This window comes from Ammospiza caudacuta, chromosome 3, assembly GCF_027887145.1.
Source record: "Ammospiza caudacuta isolate bAmmCau1 chromosome 3, bAmmCau1.pri, whole genome shotgun sequence".
Taxonomy (NCBI): domain Eukaryota; kingdom Metazoa; phylum Chordata; class Aves; order Passeriformes; family Passerellidae; genus Ammospiza; species Ammospiza caudacuta.
Window position 1 is genome coordinate 47424493 of NC_080595.1, and position 25863 is coordinate 47450355.

General features: G+C 42.1%; 1 protein-coding gene across 2 annotated transcripts in view; it reads left to right on the forward strand.

Moving 5' to 3' along the window:
• Nucleotides 1-25863, forward strand: part of SLC35F3 (solute carrier family 35 member F3) — a 160800-nt gene that overhangs the window by 102545 nt on the left and 32392 nt on the right. For both annotated transcript variants that reach the window (XM_058802402.1, XM_058802403.1), the window contains one exon: nucleotides 13906-14230. In XM_058802402.1, the coding sequence (XP_058658385.1) occupies nucleotides 13906-14230 (325 nt within the window). The remainder of the gene's footprint in view (nucleotides 1-13905; nucleotides 14231-25863) is intronic.

Below are 25863 nucleotides of genomic sequence, written 5' to 3' on the forward strand. Positions count from 1 at the left end.
GATAGGAAAAGACATCCCAGTTTTCTGATGGAAAGAGCCTGATCTTCATTACACTGTAATTAGAATTTTAAAAAGCCCTTGGAGTTGACCCCATGCACAGTAGAGTGTTTCTCTCGAGGTTTGTACTGGAGGCTCCTCTGGGCTAGGAGCTCGCCTCCCTTTCTTTTGGTGCACTGCACAAGCTTTATGAATCATAAATAATAATAACCTACCAGGTTCCAGCTTTGAAATGTGGGTCATCTCATTCCTCTTTTACCAGTTCAAATACAGTTTATTACCTACCTTATAATAGAAACAGAAGGAGAGACAATCTTTCACTGTGCCATAAAATTGAATCCTTTCAAGCATTTCCATGTCTGCTCTGCATACCAGCTCTCAGATACCCTATTGCTGCCCACCAGGGACTTTGTTGACCTAGTTGGACTTTCCCTTCTTTACTTCAGACTCCTTTTTCCTTTACCATCAGTGGCAAAAATCTAAATTGCTTTGATGGTGCCTGGAGTTTCTTTCCTTCTCTTTAACAAAACAGACTGGCTCCGTTTGAGAGCTTCCTTTCCCAAACCAATTGACAGCATTTCCTTTCAGGCTAACATTGACTAATTTTGCCAGCTGGTGTTAAAGCCATATAAAAAAAAAAATGTAGTTATAGGCAAAAATAAAGTGAGACAGCTGGCACACTGTGGACTGCTGACTTCCCTTGGCCTGGCTGCCGTACCTCTGGCAAAGATTTGCCTTCCTCTGGTAGTCCAAGTCCATTGCAAAGGCATAGACAATGCTAAGAGCAAGACAACAAAAACTTTAATCTGCTTCACAGTTAGGATTATTTTCTACCCTATCAACCACCATCAAAGGGTTTCAAGGATCTTTGGCAGAACCACTAGGAATATGTTTCATTCTGGGATGGTTAGCCAAGAGGAGCCTTTCATTGATATGCATTGCTGTAAAGCCCTCCAGCATTCCTTGTATTTTCCTGCCGGTGCAGTGACTTCTTTGCTTTAAAAGGAAGATAAGGACTTTGTGCCTTCAGAAGCGTGACTGCCATTTCGAATTATTTCGGAGATTGAATCATCAGTATGCTCGGAGCCTGCTGTACCAGCACTTTTAAAGACAACTGTGTCTACATGCATTGCTCAGGCAGGCAGTAACAACCATACCATGTGTTTTCTGTGCCTGGTACCATTGTACACCCTTCATATTTTGAGAAATGTATGCTTGGTGCCTGATTTGTGCTTGTTCTTCCTTCTGTTGTTGTTTTTCTCACCAATTTCTGTCCACACTGCAGTGGCCATTCCTCTCAGACCAGCCAATTGACTGGTTCACCCTATTTGTACATGGAAGCACAGTGTGCTTTGAGGACTGACTTCTCTTCCCCAGGAAGGTATATATCTCCATTCTTGCTCTGCATCTTAAGATCTTCCAGAGACAGGTAGCATCAGCTTTGACAAAGAACTGCAGAACAATCATCACACCAGAGGAAACACATCCTCCACTTAATTAGCCCCTACTAGGAGCTGCTTATTCTCAGGCTTTCAGCAGCAAGGAAATGCTATTGCAGCCTCCCATGTAGCACATTTCCTCTGCACTGTTCTGTCAGGAATGAGTGACTGGTGATATTCCAAACTGAGTTGCCGTAGAACCAGATGAAGCACACGTTCAGCTGGAGTAACCCTGCCTGCATTGCTGGAGTTGCAGGGAACTTGTATAACTATGAATGAGAAATAAATTTGGCCTTTAGTACCTTTGCATGCCTGCAGGGAATTCATCACAAGCGTATCAACACTGTAATTGCTTTAATAATAAATCTTTTTCACTTCTTTAGCAAGCACAAACCAAAGATCCCAAGCATAGCAAAAACTTCCATGAGAAGCAGTCGGTTTCTTTAAGAGAGGAGATTCTTATTATCCTCATTTTGCAGATGGAGCAGCTGAGAAACTGCAGAATGAAGCAACTTGCCTAAAAACAAGCAGCACATCTTTTGACAGAGCAGGCAAGAAAAGACCTGCAGCAGATAGGAATGGACCCCCAAACTTTCCACACATATCTTTGTGGCCATGAGAGGGCTATGGATGGATGCAACAGGGGTCAGAGAAGCCTTACTTTATTGAAATCAGCGACCAAAGCTTTCTTTTTGGGAAATAAGCTCAAATGCTGCATAAATACATTTCTGAATAAATACTGTGTAACTATTAGCAGCATTCTGCTGGTGGCATCCAAAGGTTTTGGTAGTCAGGCAATGCTTGTACAACTGAGCACTAGGGCAGGCTGTGTAAACATCTCACCCAGGACTTGACAACTGTAGAAGCAAGATTTGGTGGCCATTGGTCTTTTTCCCATGAAAGCCATACATGACAAACTATGCAGTGCTTATGCATCCTAGAAAACAGAAGCAACTGGTGAGCAAGAGAGGCTGGTGTGGCTCAGCCAGGGCTGTGGGTTTGGGTGTGCTTCCCCACTGAAGCAGCCTTGGCAAGGAATTTGTGTTGGCTTCTGCATGGAGGACTTAACTTTGAAAGTGCTCACTTATGTTCAGTGTGAGCAGTCAGGGCACCTCAACCCACCCAGTTCTTGCTCCTTAGCTATGGTAACAGTTTCCTCCTTCTCCTGCCCAGAACTGGTGAAGGTGAAGGTGACAAATTTACATGGATGGGAATTTTAGGTTTGCTGTGTGTCTGCTTCTCCCTTGGATCTACCAGCGCGCACCCCATTACCACAGGATAATGTCACTTACTCAGCTGACAGAAAAGCAGTGCCTTCTTCCGTGGGTACTGAGTGTTAAGTACACATGGACAGTAATTACACTCTGGCTTTGGCCCAAGGCAGCTTTTGCCCAATTTTTGTATTCCTTGCAGTATTTTCACTTAGTACAACAGCATATTTGAGCGGATAGCCAAGATCTTGTTCCAAAGGCGTGAGGAGTTTCTTGTTGCATAACACCTGGCTCACTTCCCAAATGGCACCATGCTTTCTTAGGCTTTAAGCAGCCTCAAAATGAGCTGCTCTTAGCTGTGCTAGCTTACTCACTGGGGAGTCCCTCTAGCTGATCATGTCCCCCTGGTTATTTTGTCTACTATCTCACCTGTGAAAACTCCTGAGTTATAGGTTTGGAGGTGACTCATTACTTCTGCACTGTGTCCCCTCCTCAAATGATACAAAAATAAAATAAGACCATTTTGATGTTACTAAACTAATGCCAGAGCAGGAGTTTTAATGCATCACAAAGCAGAAAGAGAAGTTATTAAAGATTTATCTAAGCTTCCTTACTTTAGTGGCTGAAATGAGACAGTATGTACACACAATGGACGAACTGTAGTTTCACTTACAATGATGGAACTTAAGAATGACAGCATCCATTGGATCATCTTCTCAGTCCTTCCATAGATCACAGACCATTACATTTCACCCACTTATCCCTAAATGAAGTAAGGTGCCTTTTGTAGTCATCTTGAATCAATTTAGGCATTTGCTTTCAAAAAATAAGCAGATTACTAATCTACCTATTTAATTATAGGCTTCTACCATGAGAAGCTGGAACAAGAACCAGTAAAAAATAAATATGAAGTCACCAGAATGCATTATTCACTGTCTCCTGTATTTTAATTTTATAAATCTTGTAAAAGGAATTTTGTCCTTCGTTCCTGATGGCTGACAATCGTAAACAGTAGGATTTGTAGCTCAGTATAAGGGCCAAGGTTCCAAAAAGACTCCTAGTTCAACATAAAAGTCTAAGTTAGCTCAACATGTATTCCCCAGCAATTTCCCAGCAACAAGGCTCATATATAGGATTATTTATGTTGTTGCTTTTCTAGCACATCATACTCAGTACAGCACATTCACTTATGTAGTAAGCAGCTCTCTCCGCTTGGCTGGAGCGCCACTGCCAACCTTTAGTCCACAGCCTAGTTAATCTTTGTTAATTATAAACTGTGAGATGCCACTGCAGACCTGGATAGCATCCTGCAGAAGCAGGAATTTGGCCAATGAAAGAGTAGGTTCACTTTGTAGTCTTCACTGAGCTTTGCTGACAGCCACTGCGGCACAAGATCAAAGGCAACAGGAAACAAGGTGTTTTCAGCAGTGCAGAGCTGGCTTGCCTCTAGGCAGAGTTGCCCACCATCTATTGGAGAAATCAGGTACCTGATCTCCCATGTTAGCTGCCTGGTTCCAAACACATGCATCTCCTCTATCTGGACATAATACAGGGGTACCCAGCCTGGAAATTTTGTGAGCTCTACTCAAGGCATGAATTTTGACACAAGATCAAGCACCCTTTGGTTATACAAAAGTTGTATGTTGGCTCTTCTGGAAGTGTTAGGTATACATTTAGTTCAGTTTCACTACTTCTGACCCTAAGCCTCCTCAAACCCAAACAAGTGTGAACCCTGTAAGTCTTGTCATTCAGTCATTAAAAGTACAGAAATGAGGAGGTAAGAGCTCGAAATGCCTTTTCCACAATCACCTCAAATTGCCTAGCACAGCTCTCAGTAACAGTAATATTTAATTTGTGACTGAAAAAGGCATGAGTCTGTCTTCTGTAGCTGACTGAAACAAGTGAGGAATGGTGGGTTGCAAAAGCCTTTCTCACTGCAAAGAGGATGAGGCAAGTATCAGAGAGAAAATAGAAACTAGAATTTTTGTGTGCAATGTATTTTCACATGGAGTTACACTGAGTACCTCAGTGCCCACATGGGCCTAGCCCAAACCTGTCTTTTTTTAAAGGAGACTCAGCTTTTGATGAGTGTGCTGCTGAGAAGTGAGGAGGCATCTCTTCTTCTTTCCAGGGGATCATTGAGTCAATCATGTGGGGACTTCTGTGGGTATATATGCATTACTCCAACCACTGTGAGCACGCTCGAGTCCATGTCAAGTCCCCACTAGTATCTAGTTATTGGTTGACAGAGAACAGACTATCTCTGACTGCTCTAACTACCTTGATCTGAACTTAGGACTTAAGAAATGCATTGTGTTTGACGTTCAATAGCAGGTTAAACCATTAGCTTCTAGGAGAAAAATCAGGTGAAGTTGGAATTTACTATGGAGGAAACCAATGGGCTACAGGAGAGTCTTCTGTCTAAAACTGTGCTTACTTGAAAGCCAGGGAGCTCTGAGTTTTTGAAAGCTCCTCAAGAATGAAAGAACGTTGGCTTGTTTTTGATAAAGTGCAGTCAGCAGTGCCTCCACAGTTAGCATGAATTCACTTATCTCCTGTATATATGCACTGATATAAATGTGCTCTTTATATTAGTATGTAAGTAATTGAATTCCCTTGGAGATAAAACTATTACTCAAGAAAGATATGTAGCACTCAAATGCCTGGATAATTATTGCAGTAGCTTCCTGCAGAGAATCCAGACTGGTTTTTTTACCATCTCTCAACCCTTTGTTCAGTCTGAAATTTGAACAGACTGATCAAAATTTGCCCAGAATACAGTTTTGCTCATATCTGATTTTTGTTCTAATAGCAGTTCTGCTTCCATAACCCCTCAGAGTAAGTGGTGAAACTCCCAGTGACCTCGCCAGGTGACTCACTCTAAGATTCAATCCAATTCAATTTTTATTCAAGAATGGAATGCAGAATAATATCAAGAACACGTAACTTATAATCAGGGTTACTCCTTGCACATGGTTACTTTCCAGTCCCATGATGCTGCTACTGTAAAAAGCACCCAGTATCTTCCATTTTCACTCTGGATTCTGGTCATGAATTCTGATTAATAATAATAAGGACAGTATTTAGGGGAACTCCTCACCTCATAAAATTCAGTGTAGAATATCATAATCAGGCCCATTTGAATGCAGCACTTCTAATGGATTTTCAAGGCAGTTGCCTCTGAAGATGAATTAAATGGATTAAAGTCCAAATTGCTGCAGTATGAAGTTGATAACTTTTTGGTCCTCTTTATATATCACTAACAGGAATTAGAATATTTTGCAGAAAGCCTTGCTGGCACATTTGACAGAGGCAGAAGGGCATATGTATGCTAGGGAGGAGAATTTGGCATGTCTTCAAAAATATGTGGAGATTATTTCATTCCAGCTCTTAGTAGGTTTAGATATAATATTTAGCACAGGATAAAACAGGAATTAATATATATTAACCATCAGTGATAAAACCCCCTCTATCTGTGAATTATACTTCAGGATATGAGAATACCTGCTACAAGAAATTTAGGCTTATTTGATACAAATCAAGCTATATGGATGATCTGATGATTTCAGTAATGGGACAGATTTCCACAGATGAGACTCACCTTGATTGTCAATGAACCAAAAGTCTTATTTTCTACCCTGCTGGAATTGAAGAAAGAGGATCAGATAAGGTCGAGTAGCCAGCATAGATTATTGTAACACTTTAATAATTAGTTCATTTATACTAAGAATTTCAATAGCAGAAGAGGGTCTGAACTAAGAATGCTTTTTCCTTGGTTTGAGTTTTTGTTCATGCAATTTTCCCTACTTTCATATACCTATATCCCTTATTCTGCAGCCTCAAGCAAATTCAAACCTTCTGACCTAATAAGTTATTACCCTAGGTTTGTTCTTTAAAATAATTATATTGTGGACTTTAAAACTATTTTCTCTATTAATTTATTCTAAATTTAGTGATTCTATTTCATGGTCAAATTAAGTTAAATTATTTTTATCCCATACTGTAAGAGCAAAGTATTTAAAGAAAGCACTTTAAACTTTTCTCAAATAGCATCTGAAAATCCATTTGTGCAATGCTGTGTTGACCAAATATTCTAATTTAAAACCTGATTTAATAAGGTTTTATGGGGTTTTGTAATTTCTCCATTGTGATACATTAATTGCTATTCAATAAAAACAGAGTACTGATCTTCTAGACCTTCAGCCCCAACCATGGTTGGAAAACTGGGGAACTGTGGGCAAACCCAAAGTCGTTCTAGTGCTGTGTTACAGTCCCACACACCAGCCACCCACAGGGACTCACAGCTTTCCTGTAGGAATCCAGGAGCAGCTTCCTCAAAACTCCCACGCAGCTGCCATATGGGCCTGACCAAAAGTCCATCGGGTCCTGCCTCCAGCTTGGTGGAACATGTATTTTCTAGGCATTCATCTCTCACAGTGTGGGTGTGCTGAGAGCTGCAGCTTGCCCAGATGTAGAAAAAGATTTTTTTTCTGCTTTGTTACTAGCAATTTTTGGCAGTTACTTTGTTTTTTTCACTTCTCTTGAACACTGTGTTGCCCTTTTCTACGGAGCATCCTGTGAAGAGCTCACAATCCCTGGTGGCCAGAGCCCATCACCGAGGTGCAGCATGTGGGTTTGTTTACTCCCACCTGCACCTCTTTATCAGCACACTCCTCCATCTGCCCATATGTCACCCAGTCACATTGTCCCTCATCCCTGCTGCTGGCCACTGCCCTTGCTGACCTGCCTGGCTTCACATCATTAGGAAACTCTGTCACCTTTGTCACCTTGTAGCTCACTCCCGTGGTGAGGTAGCCGTGGTTAATGGTGAAGAGTGCAGCTCCCACCACAAACCTCTGCAGAGCTTTGGCTGCTTCCCCCACTGCTGTGTATACTCCTCATTAGTTTCCTATCCTGTACTGAGCCTTTTATGCATTCCAGCACTTTCCCTGTCTATTTTCTGTAAGGCTCTTTGGAGTAGGATTTTTTCAGGACCCTCTTCACAACCTGGAAAGGATAGCTGCCTCTCCTTTACCCGTGTGCTTGTTGACCACTGTCAGTGAGCACTGGTGAGGCTGCAGGATGAATCATCCAATCTGCCCAGCACATAATGCTGTCCTTTATGCTGTCTAAGATGTCCATCCTAAGTATTGCTCACTCTCTTTAGCACTTACCACTCTGTTCCAAAGCTGAGTTGGCAGGTAAGTGGCTGAAACCTTTCCTTCAACAACTGGAGGTGGAGTGTGTGCCCCTCTTCAGTAGCTCAGTGCTTAGAGCAGCCTTCCACCCCTCTGCTAGGAGAAGGAAATCCATCTGCCAGAGTGTCCACAGGCCCTCCAAGACTGGAGGAACCCAGCTAGCAGCAAAAAACTGGTTGGCTCAGAATAGAAAACATTCTTACTTATTAGGAAAGCATAAATTCAGGAGGTCATTTTCCCAGAGGAGAAAAAGTGAGGCCCTAGCCTTGTTCCAGTGACTACTTCAAGTACAGAATGGAGATATTTCCTGGAGATGACTCCTCAGATGAGAGATGGGACCTCTCAAATGTGTCTGAATCCTGACAGGGTCTGGGTTTAGGAGAGGCACATGGGTGTTAGGAGTCACGGTCCTTTGGCATGCCCACGAACAGATTCTTTGGCATCTGGTGGGCTCTAGTGGGATCGTGAGGAGGTTACAGCTGCTACAAGCAGCTTTGGCAAAGGTGGAGCTAATTTGGAAAATGTGGGAATGTCCCTTGATGCAGAATTTGGTCTGTGCGTGCCCTCATTGCAATGGTGCAGGAAGGTTGCATACATGGAGACTACTGGCTTCAGAAATAAAATATTAACAGTTTCTCAAAACCAGACACCAGGATGACCTGTGAAAGGAGAGGCCATCACTGACAATGGCACAAGAAAAGCTGCACTAGGTCCCTGAGACCTCACTCTTTCACCTGACTGACTGCAAAGAAAATGCCTGGGAAACAGATCTGAACAAATATCAACATTTCAGGTTTAGACAGCTACAGTGGTAATTAGAGATGTAAATCACTTAATGAATTTGGTATTTCATCTTCTCTTCACAGGATGATGCCTCAGCTGTTTTTTAACAACTTAGTTCAAAAATCTTGAACACCTTAATAATGCATGGTTAGTGTGGTAGGAACAGGGTAAAAACTGTGGTAGACAGGAAGGGGATAAAAACAAAATTTGAGGAGTTTGTGAGTTTGCTGTTGAGGCAAATAATATTGGGTATCCAGGAGACCACCATCAGGAGCCATCGTGTGTGTTCTCAGGTATGTTGGCACTAATTGTCTCTCACTGATCCCTCCATCTAGTAAATACTGGGTGAAGAAGTCCCACAGCATTCAAGGCTGTGAGAATATGCCTTGGGAGTATCTGGCCCTGATCCCTCTGCATGTCACAGATTTCTAGAGCTCTAACCATGCTGAGGATCAGGCACTGTCTCACAGGACTTCCCTCAGCTCCTTCTCCCCTCTTTATGATGAGCGTATATTTTTGCAAGCTTTACAGACTTGTTCTGCGCATTGCTCAAGCAGTTACAAAACATTTGACAGGCTGGCAAAATGGAAATACCTTCAGGATGTCTCATTTATAATTGTCAGCAAGACCTGTGAGGGTTGTTCTTTTTTATCAGAACTTTTTTCCAGAAGCCTGTTTTAAAGAACTGTTTAAGAATATGCTTACTTTACATTCCTGGCCTGGGGAAGCTGGAAGAGTTGAGCATTATCATTAGGTACATGTTTTGGTCCCTAGTAGGCAGGATCTTAGTCTGTAAGGGTCACTTTCTCACTCTGAAGGGTTGGAAAGGGCACCCAGCACTTGTGTAATGCTTCCTTGCCTGATTTGCTGAGTAGCTGACAGCTGCTAAAGCAGGTCATTGATGACAGCTAAATATGTTCCTGTGCGCTGCACAGCTCTGGGTCCAGCAGCGCTGTCTGTGGTGGCTTTACCCTCTGTTCCTGACAGCAGTGCTGGAGAGGTGGGACTCATCTCACCCAGCTTCAGACACCCACACCAGAGACACCTACTTCCAGCTTGTCTCCCCAGACTGTTTGGAGCTGGTGGAGAGAAGCAAGCACTCAAGAGAGAGTGATTCATCTGGCTCGTTTTAATCATCCACTTTAGGAGGAGATAAATCGTGCTATGGAAATGTCTTTTTTCTGTCTACTAACTATGCAGAAAGTGTAAATCACTGTCTCAGATACACAAGTCGGCATGGCAGATGTCTCAGACTAAGAAGATGAATGCCACCCTTGGTTTTTATCAGTATTGTATTTTTAATACACACATTTAGGTACAGTGTGGTCCTACAGTAAGTCCATAGCTGTCTACCTGTGCACAGGAGTCTTAAGACTCTTGTACAGACTTTAGAAGAGGCCTGGACAACCTATTTAACGGTGTTTCCTTTAAATGCAGTGCTTTTCCATGCCTCCTTTACTTCATGGCCTTTGGCTGGGTCTGTGGAGTAAATAGCTTGGGTGTAGATGGCCCTTGCTGCAGGTGTCCAAAGCCACTTGAGGGGGGTCTTAGCCATAACAGAAGAAACAGAAGGACATCTGTTTTCTGAGGCTAATGGCATTGGCAGTAGCTTTGGAGATTTCCTTCCTTTGTTTCTGAATGCCATGGGACAGAGGTTGGACTGAAAGGGAGGGAGGAGGAATAGTTCCATTTGAGATTTATGAGAAAGGAAAATGCATAAGCAAGAGGAACAACGAAAAACCAAAATGAGTGAAAGGAAGATAGGCATTTTTCCTCTACCTCAGTATCTTAACTTGTTCTTTTCAGGGATACAGTAGCATACAGAGCAGTTTGCTGCAGGAAGCAATGGAAAAAACCCATTAAAAGTCTGCAGAACTAAAATTCTTCAATGTCTTGCCTCATTGATTCTAAAACAACATTTTACCTTCTTTAAATTCGTGTGCATTCTGTTGCCAGCTGACTGTTGTGCAGTGTTAGAGAGAGAGAGAGAAGCTTTTCAGCAACGTGTGGATTTAGTGTCACCCCATCTGTGCACCTGTGGTTTGGGTGAGGAAAATGTCCCCAGGAGAGACACAGGGACTAGACAGCTCTGGATTTTGTGTTTGCCAGCTGGCAGGCAAGAGCCCTCCACAGTAAATAAGAGGATGAGACCACTTATATGATTATATATCATCTGTAGGGTCTGCCCTCTCCAAAGAAAATCTGGTTTTAGGGGGCAGATTATGTCACAGGTATCCTTCAGGTCAGTGTTGCATTCATTGGAAAAGTCTGTGCCCATTTGGCATCTAACTCTCCAGCAGCACAAGCAATCATGAGGACACAATAAAGTTTCACTGACAGATACTACAGATACTGACAGATATTACAAATCTCAGCTTGTAGCTGTTAATCATCAGACAGTGATTTTTACCCCTATCATCGTGAAATCCATTGTGCCTTGGATAAGTTTTTAGTCCCTCCAGTCTGTAGATGCGTCCAAAGAATGAACATCCCTAGAAAGTTAACCTTTCAGGTGCAAGTTCACTTTAGAAGTTACACATGCAGAATTGTCTATTGGTGAAAGCAAAATGTTTCTTTTGGTGTGTTTAACACAAAATTAAAGATACCTTGACAAGTAATTTGCCTGTGTAGCAGAGAAAACATCAGTAACTTCAGCTTTAGGGAGCGATTGTCATGGAACAGAGTGGAAGGCAGTGATATTCCTGCAAGCTGTCCAGATGAACTGCTGACTCTTGTGTACGTGCACAGCACAGTGGGGACCTGGGTAGGTGGCTTCAGCCCTTCATGGGGGAAAGATCTTCACCCCAGTGTCTGTACTGGGCTGTCTGTCAGCACTGTGTTACCAGATGTTGGGTGTCTGGTGCATCAGACAGTTGTGATTGGATTCTCATTTTAGGAAAGAACAACACAGCTCCAGTGTTGTGATTCAGAGCACCCACTCATCTTAAAATCTCATATATCCTAGTGGCTTTAGGCACATTCCCTAATGTTGAATATCTTCAGCAGAAGTGGTTTAAATCCTAGTTTCCTGTTTCCCTGGGGAGTAACTGCAGAAAGATGTGAATTGCAGATACCCCACTGGCTGTCTCAAGAAGGAGGACCACTTTTTTCTACCTCTTCAAGCAGTTTAAAGAACATAAACTCTGAGTGAAGTTGCGTTGATATAGAGGCACAAACTCCTCTTAAGCTCTCGTTTGGCATGCTGGCTTCCTGAATTTGTTTTTTCTGTGTGCAGAAACCCAGTGGTCAAAGGGAAGAAGGATGATGGAGTTTGTTAGGGTGTGTGAAGTGTTTGGTGTTGCAGTGACAATGCCCAGAAGAAAATCTTGAGTGGAAAGGAAAAATTTGGTGATCATTCTAGGACCTGTGTGGTGGACAGCAAAGAGGGCACTGGCAAATGCCCATTACGTGGTGAAGGTAAAAGAAATGAGTCTACCCTTGTTTGGTATAATCTGAACCCTGGCACTGGTCTGTGCAGCAAGTGAGGCAAGAAGCATTAGTTACAAGCAACGTATTACTAAAAAAATGTTTTAGAATTATTTTGAATGAGCTGAGCATTCACAGGCAGTCTGTTTTTCAATTCAAACTTTTGGCAGGTGGTTTGTAACCTTTCCATTGTGTGTTTAACACAAGGTCATATTAACTTTGGACAATTCATTGGCTTGCTGGTGCATCTCTTGTTATGTAGGAGGGTGCCCACACAATCTTCTGTTGAAAAGTGAAATAAGTGGAGAGATCAGATCTCTAGAAGCCACACAAAAAGGCTAGATGTTTATATCTTTGCTGCTGTACATTCTTGTTAGATATCAGGTCGTCAAACAGAAGCCACAATCCTCCTTCTTATAAAATACAGCTTTACCAGGCAACCTAATGGAACTTTTAGCTCAGATCATGCATTTCTTATCTGTAGGAAAATAACTAAATAGCTGTTTCCATAGAAAGAAACATTTTCGTTCATAATGTATTAGGTGATATAAATACAAATTCAGGTTAGCTTGAAGTAAGATTTTCCATTCCACATATGAATTCACACCAGGATAAGGAAGGATTTTTTTTTTTTTTTTTTTTTTTTTTTTTTTTTTTTTTTTTTTTTAATGTGGACCTCTCAGTCTGCCTTGAATATTTATAAATGTTTGGAAATTATATGGTCTCTCATTTTCCTGGGTTTACTTACATGTTTCCACTTTTCAATGCATGCAGTAAGTTCTGGACAGTTTTGAAATTTTAGATTCCTGGATTTCAATATGAACTACTGTTAATTCCTGCTTTAGATGAATAGACCAACTAAACTGCAGTCAGCAGTCTTAGAGAAATCCCTGCTGAATGTTGCGTGTGGGTGACTGACAACTCCAGCAGGTGTTGACTGGGGTGAATTTAGGAAAGGCAGGTAGAAGGCTCTGAAGGCAGTGGCCTGCTGCTGAGGTCTGCCAGCATGTTTTGATCTCTCCGGAACTCAACCAGCTAACCCTTCCTTATTCCTTCACAAGCTGGATACATTATCGACCGACAGCTGTAGGATAGCAGGGCTATAACAATTCATGTTTGAGGGTTGAAGGGGCAAGGTTTTTAGGTGAAAATTTTCCAGCAGCATGCTAAGCTTAGTTATAATGGGGCAAAACTCCAGTCCAGTCTTTGTGCATGATTCAAACTAAAAAAAGTTAGGCTTGCCTGGTCAGAGACGGACTTCAGGGCAGCATGTGGTTTGGTCTAGTTTTTGCTATCTGGCTACAGCCACAGGAGACCTGCTTTTCCAGGGATCACTGAAGTGCCTGGTGATCCAACTCAGTATTAATCATGCTATTTATGTTGCAATGATTTTGCTTAACTTCAAGATAAAGTATGTTGCCCTCCTTCTCTTTTAAGGAACACCATATTCCATAAACTGGCCATTTCTGCATTTTCCGAGACAAAAACAATTTCAAGTGTTGTTTTTCCCTTTGCTGCTTTATCAAACTCAATACCACATTTTTTATTCATTTACACATCCTAACAGCACGAGTTAAGGTGGTGTGTTAAGCCTTTCTATGTACATCAAAGCAACATGTAATTTTCACTTCCATTTTACCCAAGGCTTCTAAATCTAGAGGCGATAATTGTTATTTGCCTTCTAATTATGCCTCGGTTCAACCAGAGGCTTTGCAATGATCTAAAAACAAAGGACATGTCGTGGCAAGATCCGGTGGGTTCCTTTGCACCTGACTTCAGACGGGCCTAAGATTTGAAAACCAAAATGCAGGATGGATTTCCTTAGTAAGGCATGTGTTTTCTTCTCCTCAGGGGATGAGCGCTCCCGGGAGTCTCCGGCCCCAGCCGAAGCGCAGATGCAAGCTGGGGCGGAAGGCGGTGGAAGGGTGAGCCGCTGCTGCTGGAAATGTTCCGTGACGCAACTCAAGAAGATTTTCTGGGGTGTGGCCGTGGTCCTGGGTGTCTGCTCCTCTTGGTCGGGCTCAACCCAGCTAGCAAAACTGACCTTTAAGAAATGCGATGCACCCTTCACTCTAACGTGGTTTGCAACAAACTGGAACTTTTTATTCTTTCCTTTGTATTATCTGGGACATGTTTTTAAGTCAGCTGAAAAGCAGTCTCCAAAACAAAGATACAGGTATGGGAGCTTTTGTTTTTAATCCCGTGGCTCTTGCATGCTGCTCTGCATTTCACAGACATTTTGTTCAAATCAGTCAGTTACATCAAACTCGTGTTTGCTTTCCTCTCCAGGTTTGTTAAAGGATGGTCTGAGTTCATTGTGTGTCCAGTGTTAGGTGCTGTTATTATTCCTAATATAATATCCAACATATGCAAGTCATGTAATGAAAGTCTTCATTTTCTGCAATTACTTATCAAGAGATTTCTGCAAATACTTTTTTTTTTAATTAATATCTCTCTCCCCTACCCATGGCTGACTTCTGTGTCAGTCTCTGAGTAAGCTAAGTAAGCTTTTCTTTTCTAAGCTGAGGACCAGAGCAGAGCCTTGAATAGCTGAGTAAAAAGTCCTGCAGTATTTTCCTGGCACTACGCCCTTGACATCAAAGGCCAAGCTCTGATCCCAGTTAAACTTGAGCTGTTATGTTTATTTCCGGGAGGAAGCGCAGTCATAACCAAAGGCAGCACTTTGTCTTCAGCACACCTTGTCTTTGCAGCGAGCCAAACCCACAGAGCCTGAGCCCTGAGTGCCCTGAGTGCCTCCAGGAGAGGCTGAGGATGCTCGGGCTGCTTGAAGGACTGCATCTCCCTGAGCACTCCCTCAGCTCTGCTCTGCTCTGCTCATTTTGGCCTGAGAGGTGCCTGGGACAGATGGGATGACTCAGACATCAAGATGTCCCATGTCAGAGAGCTTCCCTGATACGTCGAAGGATGTGAACAACCTTTTCCCCTTCTGTTACACAGTGGGGCTCATAGACTTTTAATGAAGTAGCTCAGAAAAGTAAACAGTAAGAAGTGCACATTTCTCAGCTCCCAGCTGCACAGCAGCAAGGTGGAAACTTACTACAAGAAAAATCTAAGAAACCAGGTTACTCAGGAAATGCTCTACCTCAGATGACTGGGGTTAAGATATTTTACTGCGTAGCCATCATTACAGCGTCTTCATCTTTTAAATAATGTGGGGGCCGCAGATAATGGGTATGACCATTCACTGCAGGTTCTAGGGCAGGATCCAGAAGTTCTAAAGGCATTTTCCTAAGTGTCATGTTTCCCAAGCTTTAGTCTTCAGGTTGTATTTGTTCGCAGCAAATACAGAGATAAGAGGAATATGGAGGTTACAGAAAGCTACAGCTCAATCTAAAACCAGCAATAAATGCTAGCCTAAAAGCAAATACCTTTTCATTTCATTGGTTTTAAGTATTTTTCTTCCCAGCTGCCCTCAGATAATGTTTTAAATACCGCTGAATTCTGGGGTGAGCTGTTGTGGTTTGCCAAATCCCTGGGGTTAAAAACGCAGAGCACTGTACTCATTGCTGCAGTAAATTGATACAGTTGGTAGTTTCATGTCTTTTATTAATTAAATGAGGGCTGAATTGAAGAGCAGGTGCCAGCCCTGCAGCCTGTTTGGGATGCAGGGGGACATCATTAGCAGTAGGCTTGCCCAAGCTTCATAAAGTGTGTGTGTTTGTGTGTCTGACAAGCAGACCGAACAGGGTTAACTTAGAGAGGTTTTTCTGGGTGTCAGGGAAGATGTGTGCTTTTGGAGATGCAGCTGTGGCTCCCAGCTTTGCTGCAGATTTGTTCTGTGGTTTGGAGCAAGTCACTGCAGCCCTCTGATTTCCTTGTGCTCCCTGCTGTTTTGGAGGAGCCAGTCCTTCAGGGAGGGGGCAGGATTCCTCCTTGCCATGTTTACAGTGTCTGCCTCAGCATGTCCCCTGTCTCCACTGACCCTTTTGGTGGTGCTGCACCAAGAGTTACTGTGAAATTATTTACTGTTTGCCTGCTTGCTCCATTACAGCTGAGGTGTCACATGTGTATATGTCAGTAAACCTGAGCATTACAGTCCAGCCTCCCCTCCCCATTATTCCTTTTTTTCCATGTTATATATGTGTGCAGATATATAAAGAGATGCACAGGGACTTTGCAGCTCCAAATGAGGCATCATCATCCTCAGGAAAGCTTGCAGTCCAGGCATGTTTGGGCACATTAGGGAGATATTTCAAAGACTTCTGGGTAGTTAAAAGAAGACAATTCTGACCTAGAACTGTAAAGAAACTGGCATAATCACTTTCTACTTCTTTTATCCTTTACTTTCATCTATATTTTACATCTTATCTGAGCTCTCTGGTAAGAATTCGGAACAAGATAAATTAAAAGGCAATAGTGGGAAAAGGTGGAAATATGATATCTAAGTCATCTTAGCAGTGAAGTAGAAAAGGAAGGTGTTCTCAGATCTTGCCTACACAGGCTGCTAAAATCCACAGGTACCTAATGTTTTTGGCAGCAAACCTCCCCCAAGACACCTGCCCATCCACCTAAGCAGCACTGGGCTGCTCAGCCTCCCCTACCCCTGGCACAGGCACTGCTTTCACACTGCCCCTTCCCGAGGGCACCAGAGGCAGCATGTGTGCTTTGGGTACATCCCTGCACAGTCAGAGGGCATGAAAAAACAGCAACCACCAGGAAAAATACAAAAAAGGGGGATCATAAAATGTAGTAACAGTGAATAGATGTATAGTCCCTTCTGCACAGACTATATGGTTTATTACAGTTTTTAAGTTTATGTTGAATTATACCACTATGTATGCTATGCTGTAAATACATGAATTTTTATGTTTTGTAGTCTCACAGAACATACCTGTCATGGACATAAACCAGTTTTTAGTTGGTTTATGAGAGAAAACCAGACTGTTTTCCCCTTTTTATAGCATGTGTATAATAGTAGTAAATTTGCCACCAAAATTTTGTAGTGACACATTGAATGTTAGAGCAGGTTTATTCAGTTTTTTATCAGATTTCGAGTATTAAGCCACAATGTGACGTGTTAAGGACTCGTGATTGAACCATATTGCACGATAAGGAACTTGCTGTTTTAGCTGAAGTAGACTATCAGCGTGTCCACACCGTGGGGAGAGAGTCACTCTTCACAGCAAACCAGAACTCATGCATTCACTTCCAACTGCTCTACACTCCCTGATCAGCTCCATCAAATGCTGCCAGGGTTGTGCCCAGGTGTAGACTGCTCAGGGAGAACTTCTCCCATGGTTGCCACCAAGGATATTGTGGCACAGGACTGCATGCATGGAAGTGATGCAGAGAGCTCTGGAAGGCCATGGAAGAGCATGCCAGCATCACTCTCCTACTTCTTGTGCAAGTGCTCAGTAGCTTAAAATAAAATTACTGTAACTAAATTATTATTCATTTCAACCATTGTCCAGTCCAGAAATAACACATGTAATGATTTGTGTGCCTAATGCATCATTTAAGAGTACTTCATACTTTTTGCTTCCAAACTGCTTTATAAAATGACACATTTAATCTGATGAGCTATCCTCCATCATGCCTACATTATTAATTTATGACGTAACATAAATTAAAAGCACTAGGGATTAAAACTCCCTGGCTACATGAAAGATTAAATTAAAATCTCTGCAAGATATTGCTTAGCTTTGTGTATGTCTAGGCAGAAAACATGCCTTTTATAAAGATTCATCCTCTGTGTTCCAGCTGGGAGGAATAACAGAGGGGTTTGTTCACATTTTAGAAAAATACCTCCGAAAGATTGTTTATTTTGATGGTATAGTCCTATCTAATGACTTTTTTGAGAAGGAAAGGACTTTCAAGAATGCTTTGCTGGATTATTTATTTATTTATAATTTAGATCTTGACATTTTATTTCATAAAGATTTAGGATTAAAGAAAACACCAGAAGCTAGAACCTAAATCTCTTCTGAAACCTTGAATGCACCTGATGTGTGGGTGAATGAAAGAATCATCACAGTGCAGCCCCTGCACTGATCTGCAACCACATTTGAACATGTTTTAGAATGTTCTTTATCAGAAAAGGTTACAGGTAACACTGAAGTATTGCTGTGTCTTTGAATCAAAATACTGGTGCAACAATGGTTGAGGATGAGCGTCGTAGATCTCACTTACTCTTATATACCAACATATTGAGTTCATAAAAGTCACTTTTGATCTATATGCCCAGAAGTCACTTTTGATCTATGGGCTCAGAATTGAGATTTCATTCTTCAGGGGCCACAGAGTTTCAGTGCCATAGCTTCACTTGAGGTCCAGGAGAATGTGGGCCAGTTTCTAAATGTGTTTCCCAGGTATTTCTGCTGTGATGGAAAAGATGAGACTCCGGCCATCACCCACAGCAGTACAAGGAGCTGAGTCTGTTAGTTTGATCCTGACGCACATGAAGTGCCATTCACTGCTCCATGGGTACTGCCCTCCTTTTCTGCAGCAGGCACAGAACCCACTGCTAACCAAACCCCTGACCATGAGCAAGCTCAAAGGGGAAAGAAGGTCAGAGCCATTTGGCATGACTGGATGCTGTTTTACTGTCGATTTTTCAGTGGTTTGTGTTCGTGAGTCTCTCTTTCCCAGCAACATTAAAATGTTGCAGTGTGGTTAACTTTTGGCATCCTGCTGATTTATATTACTACTTGGATGGAAGCTTCGCCACCAGAGCAGACAGCATTAAGAGAATCATAAATAAGCTGTGGAGGCATCAAGACATGACAAATGCAAGTGTTTTTAGCAAATGTCACCCAATGAAGCATGTTTTCTTTCAAAAAACTTCAGTTTATAAACGCTAGTTGTCTAATTCAGAACATCCTTAAAATAATACCTATTTACTTTGTGCTTCTCAAAATAAAATCATTTTACATTTCAAGTTCACATTAGCTTCTTGGAGAAAATAAAAATAATAATAAAAACCAACCAAGAAACAAAATAAACAATTGAAATTAAAAGATAAAGTATCTGATTCTTACCCGAGTTTGACAGAGACCAGTTAGGAGTAACTCCAGATTAAATCAGTTTGATGTCTACAGCAAGAGCTCAGTTTGATGTCTACAGTCATCTGTCACCTTTGTGCTTGGTATCAAAACAATTAATTAAAAGAAGATGTGGATATTGTACAAGAGGTTTATGATAATTGTAGTCATCTTTATCTCTCCTACAGATATGAGAGGTGCTGGAGGTGTTGTGTTATTGATGGAGCACTGTATCACTTCTCTGACTGTTTCCAGTGAATATGCACTTCTCAGTGAATATGCCCTATGCTAGATGTCCTGGCTGAAGACAAGGGCAAATTGTACAAACAGAAAGCAGCGGTAGTAGTGAAGCCTTCTGCTGGAGCAGCATGGCATTTGTGGTAGTGGTGGTGCTGGTGGATGTGTGTCCAGTGTCCAGCCTTCTGTCCGTAGGGTATCTAGCTTGGTCGTGGAGCATCCATTTGGGCTTAGCTCAGCTGAAGCCCAAGCCACAGAGCTCAGGGTGATGCTGTTGTTAACTTCTGTTGCCACTTCCCGATGAAACCTGCAGTAGCTGCTTTTCTTGCCTTTTGAAGAGGAAAGTGTGTCCCCATGGGAGGTGGGATTGGTGTGCTGTCACCCCACAGGGGTTCTGGAGGTGGCTTCTTGCTGCTGCCTTGACATAATACACCTGTGCTGTACCATGGCCAGGTGATTGCATGAGTCGTGGTTTCAGCTGCTTCTTTGGGCAGACTTGTGTTCTTAGGTCATGGTCTCTTGGTCTTTATGCCCCCTGAAAAATTTTCTCAGCCAGCTCTCAAAAATATGCTCTGCAGGCTGCCTGTTCCTGAGAAAATAACAGCTCCTGAGTTTTTCTAGAGGAGCCTCATGTTCACATAAGACTCTTCTGAAGACAGTACCAAGGGTTGGATTAAGGAGGAAATGTGACACAGCTGGCTTCTCAGTGTCACACTGCATATTCCAGCACTGCCAGCTTGGAGCTTAATGTCTGCTTTCCCCACAGAACTCAGAGGAGAAAAAAACCTACAGAAGCACAAATGTGAGGTGTGTAAGGTAAACAGCAGGAAAGGGTGAGGAGAAAGAAAAAGGCTGTGGTCAAACTGGCAGCTCGTGGGAGCCCTCCACCAGCCCAGATTTAGGCACCTAACTAGAATTCAGATGCTGCTCCTCTTGATGTGTTCCATTGAAAAGCTTGAAGAACTGCTCCTGGACCATGGGGAAGGTGATAGTTTTTCTCTCCTTCAAGTGCATGGTATGGAGCTTGGTACCTGCATCAGGCTCTTGATGTGAGTGGCTGCCAGAAAGCCACAAAATTAATGGCCCAGTCCTATCTTCTCTGGAGGCAGCTCTCACAATGGTAAGCCTGCATGTTGAGGAACATAAAGTGGCATTTATATGCTTACCTCCCTTTCTAAACTTCCTGGAAATACCTTTGAGAGATTTCTTTTAAAGTTCTGTTTGACTAATTTGCTAATTCCTTCTATTCAGGTAGCTAACACTGTCTCTGAAAACTCATGTTTTAGCTTTTGTGAGAAAATGATTATGGGTCCTTCTTTAGGACACCAATCCTTTCTAATTTAACCTCACAGATTCTACTTGGAGTTTTCATTTGTTTTTCAGACCATGATGTTCTGAAAAGAGCTAAACATTTGTGTCCTGTGAAAAGCTTTCCCTTAATCTGAAGAGCCTTAATCTCTTCAGAATCACCTCTTCTGGGCTTTTGGACTTCAGTGAAGTACTAATTGGGAATAAAAATTGGCTACTGCCTGATCAGGACAGATCCACATTCTTTAATCTTGAGCCTGGTTTGCAAAATCATTCCAAGGATGATTGAATTAAGTAATGTCCTGTAATTTTGTCTTGCTGTTCCATTACTTTTGTCTCCTGTGCTGTGGCTTGAACAGATGCTTCAAAATAATTCTATTATCTGCCTCCTATGAGGTAACAGTGCTTGAGGCAAGGACTAGGAGAAATAATTGTTCTTGTCACCTGCAGACAGGGCATGTGCTATGAAATGATGTATTTATGTAATGGCTTTTGCTTGGGAAAAAATGCTGTGTCTTGCAGCACCAAATGCTCTCTCTGGTCAGTAGTTAAACTGCATTTCATTATCACTGCCTCTGGTAAGTTAAGCAAGCTGCTAAGCTCCCACACTGCTAGGGCTTTTCTCAGGAGAGCTCACAAGCAATCTGCCTCTGCTGGTCCCACCCAAGATGATCTGACCTCTCTGCATTCTCTGAGACCCTGGGACAAAAGCAAGCCAGGCTGAAGGGACCTCAGGTCACCTCCTCCCTCTCCTGCCTCCAGGCATGACCTGCACACACAGGCAGAAAAGTAGAAAAATATATTTTATGGCTGGCAAAGGAAAAAAAAAAAAGGACTGGAAAAAGAGCATAAGATCATGTTTACTGCATAGAGGAAGAAGCAGAAAGCTGAGGTGAGCATGGATTTGCTGTTTTTCCAATCATCATACATGGGAGAAGGTTTCACAGGTGGCCTTTTTGCAGAATGTTGTTTACCTTAGTCACCACACCAAGTACCCTGACCCCCAGTGCACAAACTCATTAAACGGGGACTGTCCTAGATAGATTCTCCACAATGTTTACAGCAGCAACAAAAATAACTACAAAACCCAAGAAGGAGTGATAAGGAATTCTGCTTTTGTTTTTTCCAGCCCAGATCTGTGTCAAAATACCTTGAAGGCATCTACCTTTAAAGCTGCTTTAAAAAAGGAAAGTGCATGTATGGCAACAGACTTTGTAGCTATAATTAACAGCTCTCAATAAAGACAGATGATACAGTGAGAAGTGTTGGAGGCTGACAGTACCACAGAAGTGGAAAAAACCTATTTGTCCAGCTGCCTAGTGGTTATGGACTGTGTCCAGATTTCCCAGGATTGTTTGTGTTAGTATGAAAAGGCAGCCTCATATAAATGCACATGTACCTGGCTGAGGATCCTGTTCAGTCCAGGTCTCCAGGAGCTGGCCACCCTTGCTTGCTAGACAAAGCTGTAAGTGGTAAAAAGGGACAAATAGCCAAAGGTGGAGGCTGGCAGCAACGGAGATATATGAACAGGGCATCATAAACTGAAAAACTCTACACCTACATAATGTTGTTTGTGAACATCATAAGGGCTTTTGGAGGGAAATAATGTTAAGGTATGAGCTGAAGGGCAGACAGGTTCATGTATGTGTTCACACACTCATGTATGAGCATTTTTTGTTTTACAATGCTAAAATAGCTTTCCGAATAGTAGCTTTTTGCCAGAGAATCTGATTCAAACATGGGGAAGGCAAAAAACATATGGTTTTATTACCTTGTTCACCTGCTTTGGGTGACAGTGAAGACTGCTTCTCTTCATCCTGGCTGTAGAAAAGGAAAAAACCTTCCTGTTGGTTTGTTTGCCAGTCCTTGGGGTCAGGGCTACAACTCAGCGAGTTTAAAGAAAAGAGCCTCATTTACTTTATGGCTTCATGGTCCCTGCCATATCATTTGGGTCTCTTGGCTAAGCAAGCCTACACAAAGTCTCCTGTGGCTGCCTCATCTGTTCCCTGTTCTTCATATCTCTGACTGAGATATGAGCTGACCGAGCTCTTCCTCACCTGGAGCTGGTGTTGGTTGGTTTTGGTTTGTTAATTTATAAATTGTGTCCCTTCTCCTTGGAGCTGGGAGCTGTTTACTCATTTACTGGAGCTGTTCATTTCACAAGCAGTTAGAGACTGCTGCAATGTTCCCTTCATATCTTCAAAAACCTTCCCCTGCCTGAGTGAAACATTCAGATTTCCACTGGGGGAGTGGGCCTCTGGAAGCCTTATGTGAAGGATGGCGTCCCCCATCTCTTCCAGCATCCTCAGCTGTTAAGCCTCAGGGATCTCAAGTCCCTTCAAGCACCTGAGTGCCCCTTCAGTGACAGAGTATTATTAACCTTCTTGTAGTACATTGCTAAGCTGAGACACCTTGGATGGTATGAATCCAGGTCCATTTGCAAGAGAAGGACTCTATGTCTTCTCCCTCTGCATCATCTGGCATTTGGCCTTGCATTGCATCTGAAAAAATGTTCTGCTTCACCAAAATACTGCATTTTTTTAACATTATTCTCTTCACTCCATCTATTATAGAGGCTAGCCAGGCCAAGTGAAAATTTTATTTTGCCTTTTCTGCCCTGGAACTGCAGCTTCCTTCACTAGTCTGGGTTATTATACCTTCAGCTGGAGTACATATAGATTTCCAAGTACAGAAAGATAATTCTTCCAATATGAAAACCTCCTATTCAATAGGACACTAGAAAATAGCAGGAATCTCACCTCTCCTTTCAGTACCTCTGAAGAGTGACTGGAAGAAAAATGAAACCATAGCTCTGTAATGTTGTCTGTAATGGTATTTTTTCCATCTAGCAAGTGGTGGTCTTGTTAGACCATCTCACCATGATCCCTGAACATCAGGTCATAGAATCATGGTGTAATTCCAGCTGCTGGGGACCTGGGGAGGCAGCTCTAGTCCAACCTGCTCACTGCAGAGCGACATCAGATCTACCTTTTAATTTTGTCAGTGGTTAGTGGTCTGTTGACATTGAATGAGGTTAGTGGTCTGTTGACATTGAATGAGGCATAACTGTTATTAAATTTAGGTGTGCTTTATTGCATCTTTTATTGTACTGTCCCTAGGATATCCCAAAATTACACATACCACAACATACTGCAGTGAATGTTCCCATTCTGCTTCTGCTTGCCCATTTTTGCCAGAGGCTTCTTAAATGTTTTTCTGTCCTCAGGCAAAGAGATGTTGATTCAAACAAGGAGCATTTGATTTATTTTTTTTTAACCTTGAAATTTAAAAAGAAATTGTATTAAGCCACTAAAATGAGAGTTTAGCTTATTTTTAATAATCAAATAAATTTTCATCTAGCATTTTTAGTTTTAATGAAGTTCTCTATATTAAATGTGATGGGTGCAGGCAGCACTTGACCCTATCTAGAATAATTCCACTGAGTCCCATAACAGAATGCTAATTTTGTCACAGAATGGCAGAGATCTTAAAGATCATCCAGTTCCAACTCCCCCACCATGGGCAGGGACACCTCCTACTAGACCAGATTGCTCAAATCCCCATCCAGCCTGACCTTAAACACTTCCAGGGATGCGGCATCACAGCTTCTCTGGACACCCTGTTCTAGTGCCTCACCACCCTCACAGCAACTAATTTCTTCCAAATTTCTATCAGAAAGTGTCTGGCTGGGTGAATATTAAAAATATCAAGTTAATAACTATTTAGATGTATTTCATCTCACAGAGGGGAACTCAGGTTTTTACCAGCCTGAAATTCACCTCCACATTACTTTTTTTTAAGTGTCTTTTCATTCTGGAGAAGTGAAATAGAAAAACTTAGTGTTGAAAAATAGTGTGCCAGAAGAGGATATAGTGACATATAGACACATGATCAGCCCGTCTGATAATATGTATGCAGTCCTGCCCTTGCTCATGACATTTTTAACAATTAAGGCCAACCATCTAAAAGTCTTACAGCATTTAACAAAGAGCTCTATTGATTTCACAGGTTTTCCAGAGAATTTACAAAACCATGCTCTTCTGTAGTTCCAGACAGATTCTGCCATAATTTTCTGCTTTATCAAGTTCCATGTGTATTTTTTTAGCAGAGTTGTTGTATCTGTAAGACAGATAACTGTATGGGGGTATGATGAAGATCAGCTAAACCATGGATTGAGGAAGGTGAGGAAAGAGCTAAGTGGCCTTAAGCAGAATAAGGAGGATAATTGAAACAAGGAATGTGGTTTCTCTCAGTGTGCAAGCGAGCTGTCAGCAGTCCGAAAAACAAGAAGAACCTTAAAGAGTGGTTAGTGCATGCTTGGGAATCAGAGATGGTGGGCCAGATGTTGTGTGTTGTGGAAGCAGAATGCATGAGTTCTGCTGAAATGTAACATTTGCATGAGTGATAGTAATTATAGCTGCTCTATGAGCTAAGAGGGCTCAATAAATCCTGTGGGATTTCAGTTTGCTTCTCATTGCATTGCTCATGTATAGGGTGCTGTGGCTGGCTGCTGGCTCTTAGCATGGGATATACCAGGTTTGGCTTGGTTTGGCTCAGCAGCCATCCAAGTTATAGAGGTCCAAATAAGTCACTCAGAACCACCTAGGGGAAGATATAATCATACCACCAAGAATTATTTCATTTGTTAATGGGTTTGTTTATTAAAAAGAATGAATGTGCAACTAAAATTTGCCAAACTGCCAAAGATATCTTCTTGCAGTCTTTTCAAAAGTAAGCAGTGAATTGGCTTTATTTTCAGGTGAACAAGAGTGATAACGAGGAAATTTCTCTTGAAAATTGTGCCAGTTAAACGTATAGTTAATAGTGAACTTTACTTTTGGCTGGCAAGTTGCAAACTAACTTGTCTGCTGCTTTATATTTCTTGAGCTTTGCTTTGTTTTAAGGATTAAAACAAAACAAAACAAAAAACAGCTGGCTTCCCGGATGTGTTTGCTGCAAGAAACCAGACACAAGTGCTTTCGAGAAACTGGAGACAAGTGTGTTTCCTCCATAGGAATTGTGCTAAAAACAAACTGTTCTCTTTGTCAGTGTGGCCTCAGACACTTTCCACTATTATGCTGCTGGTATCTGGAGTCTCAAAAAGCTTGTTTCTAGCTCAGAACAGTAAATAACCACAGGTTTTGGGGACATGTAGAAACATCTCATTAGGGATATCTGAGAGATGACAAAGTCTTGTTATCAATCTCATGTTGTGATCTGAGTGTGCAACAACAAATTATCCTTTCTTAAGCAACTCAGTACC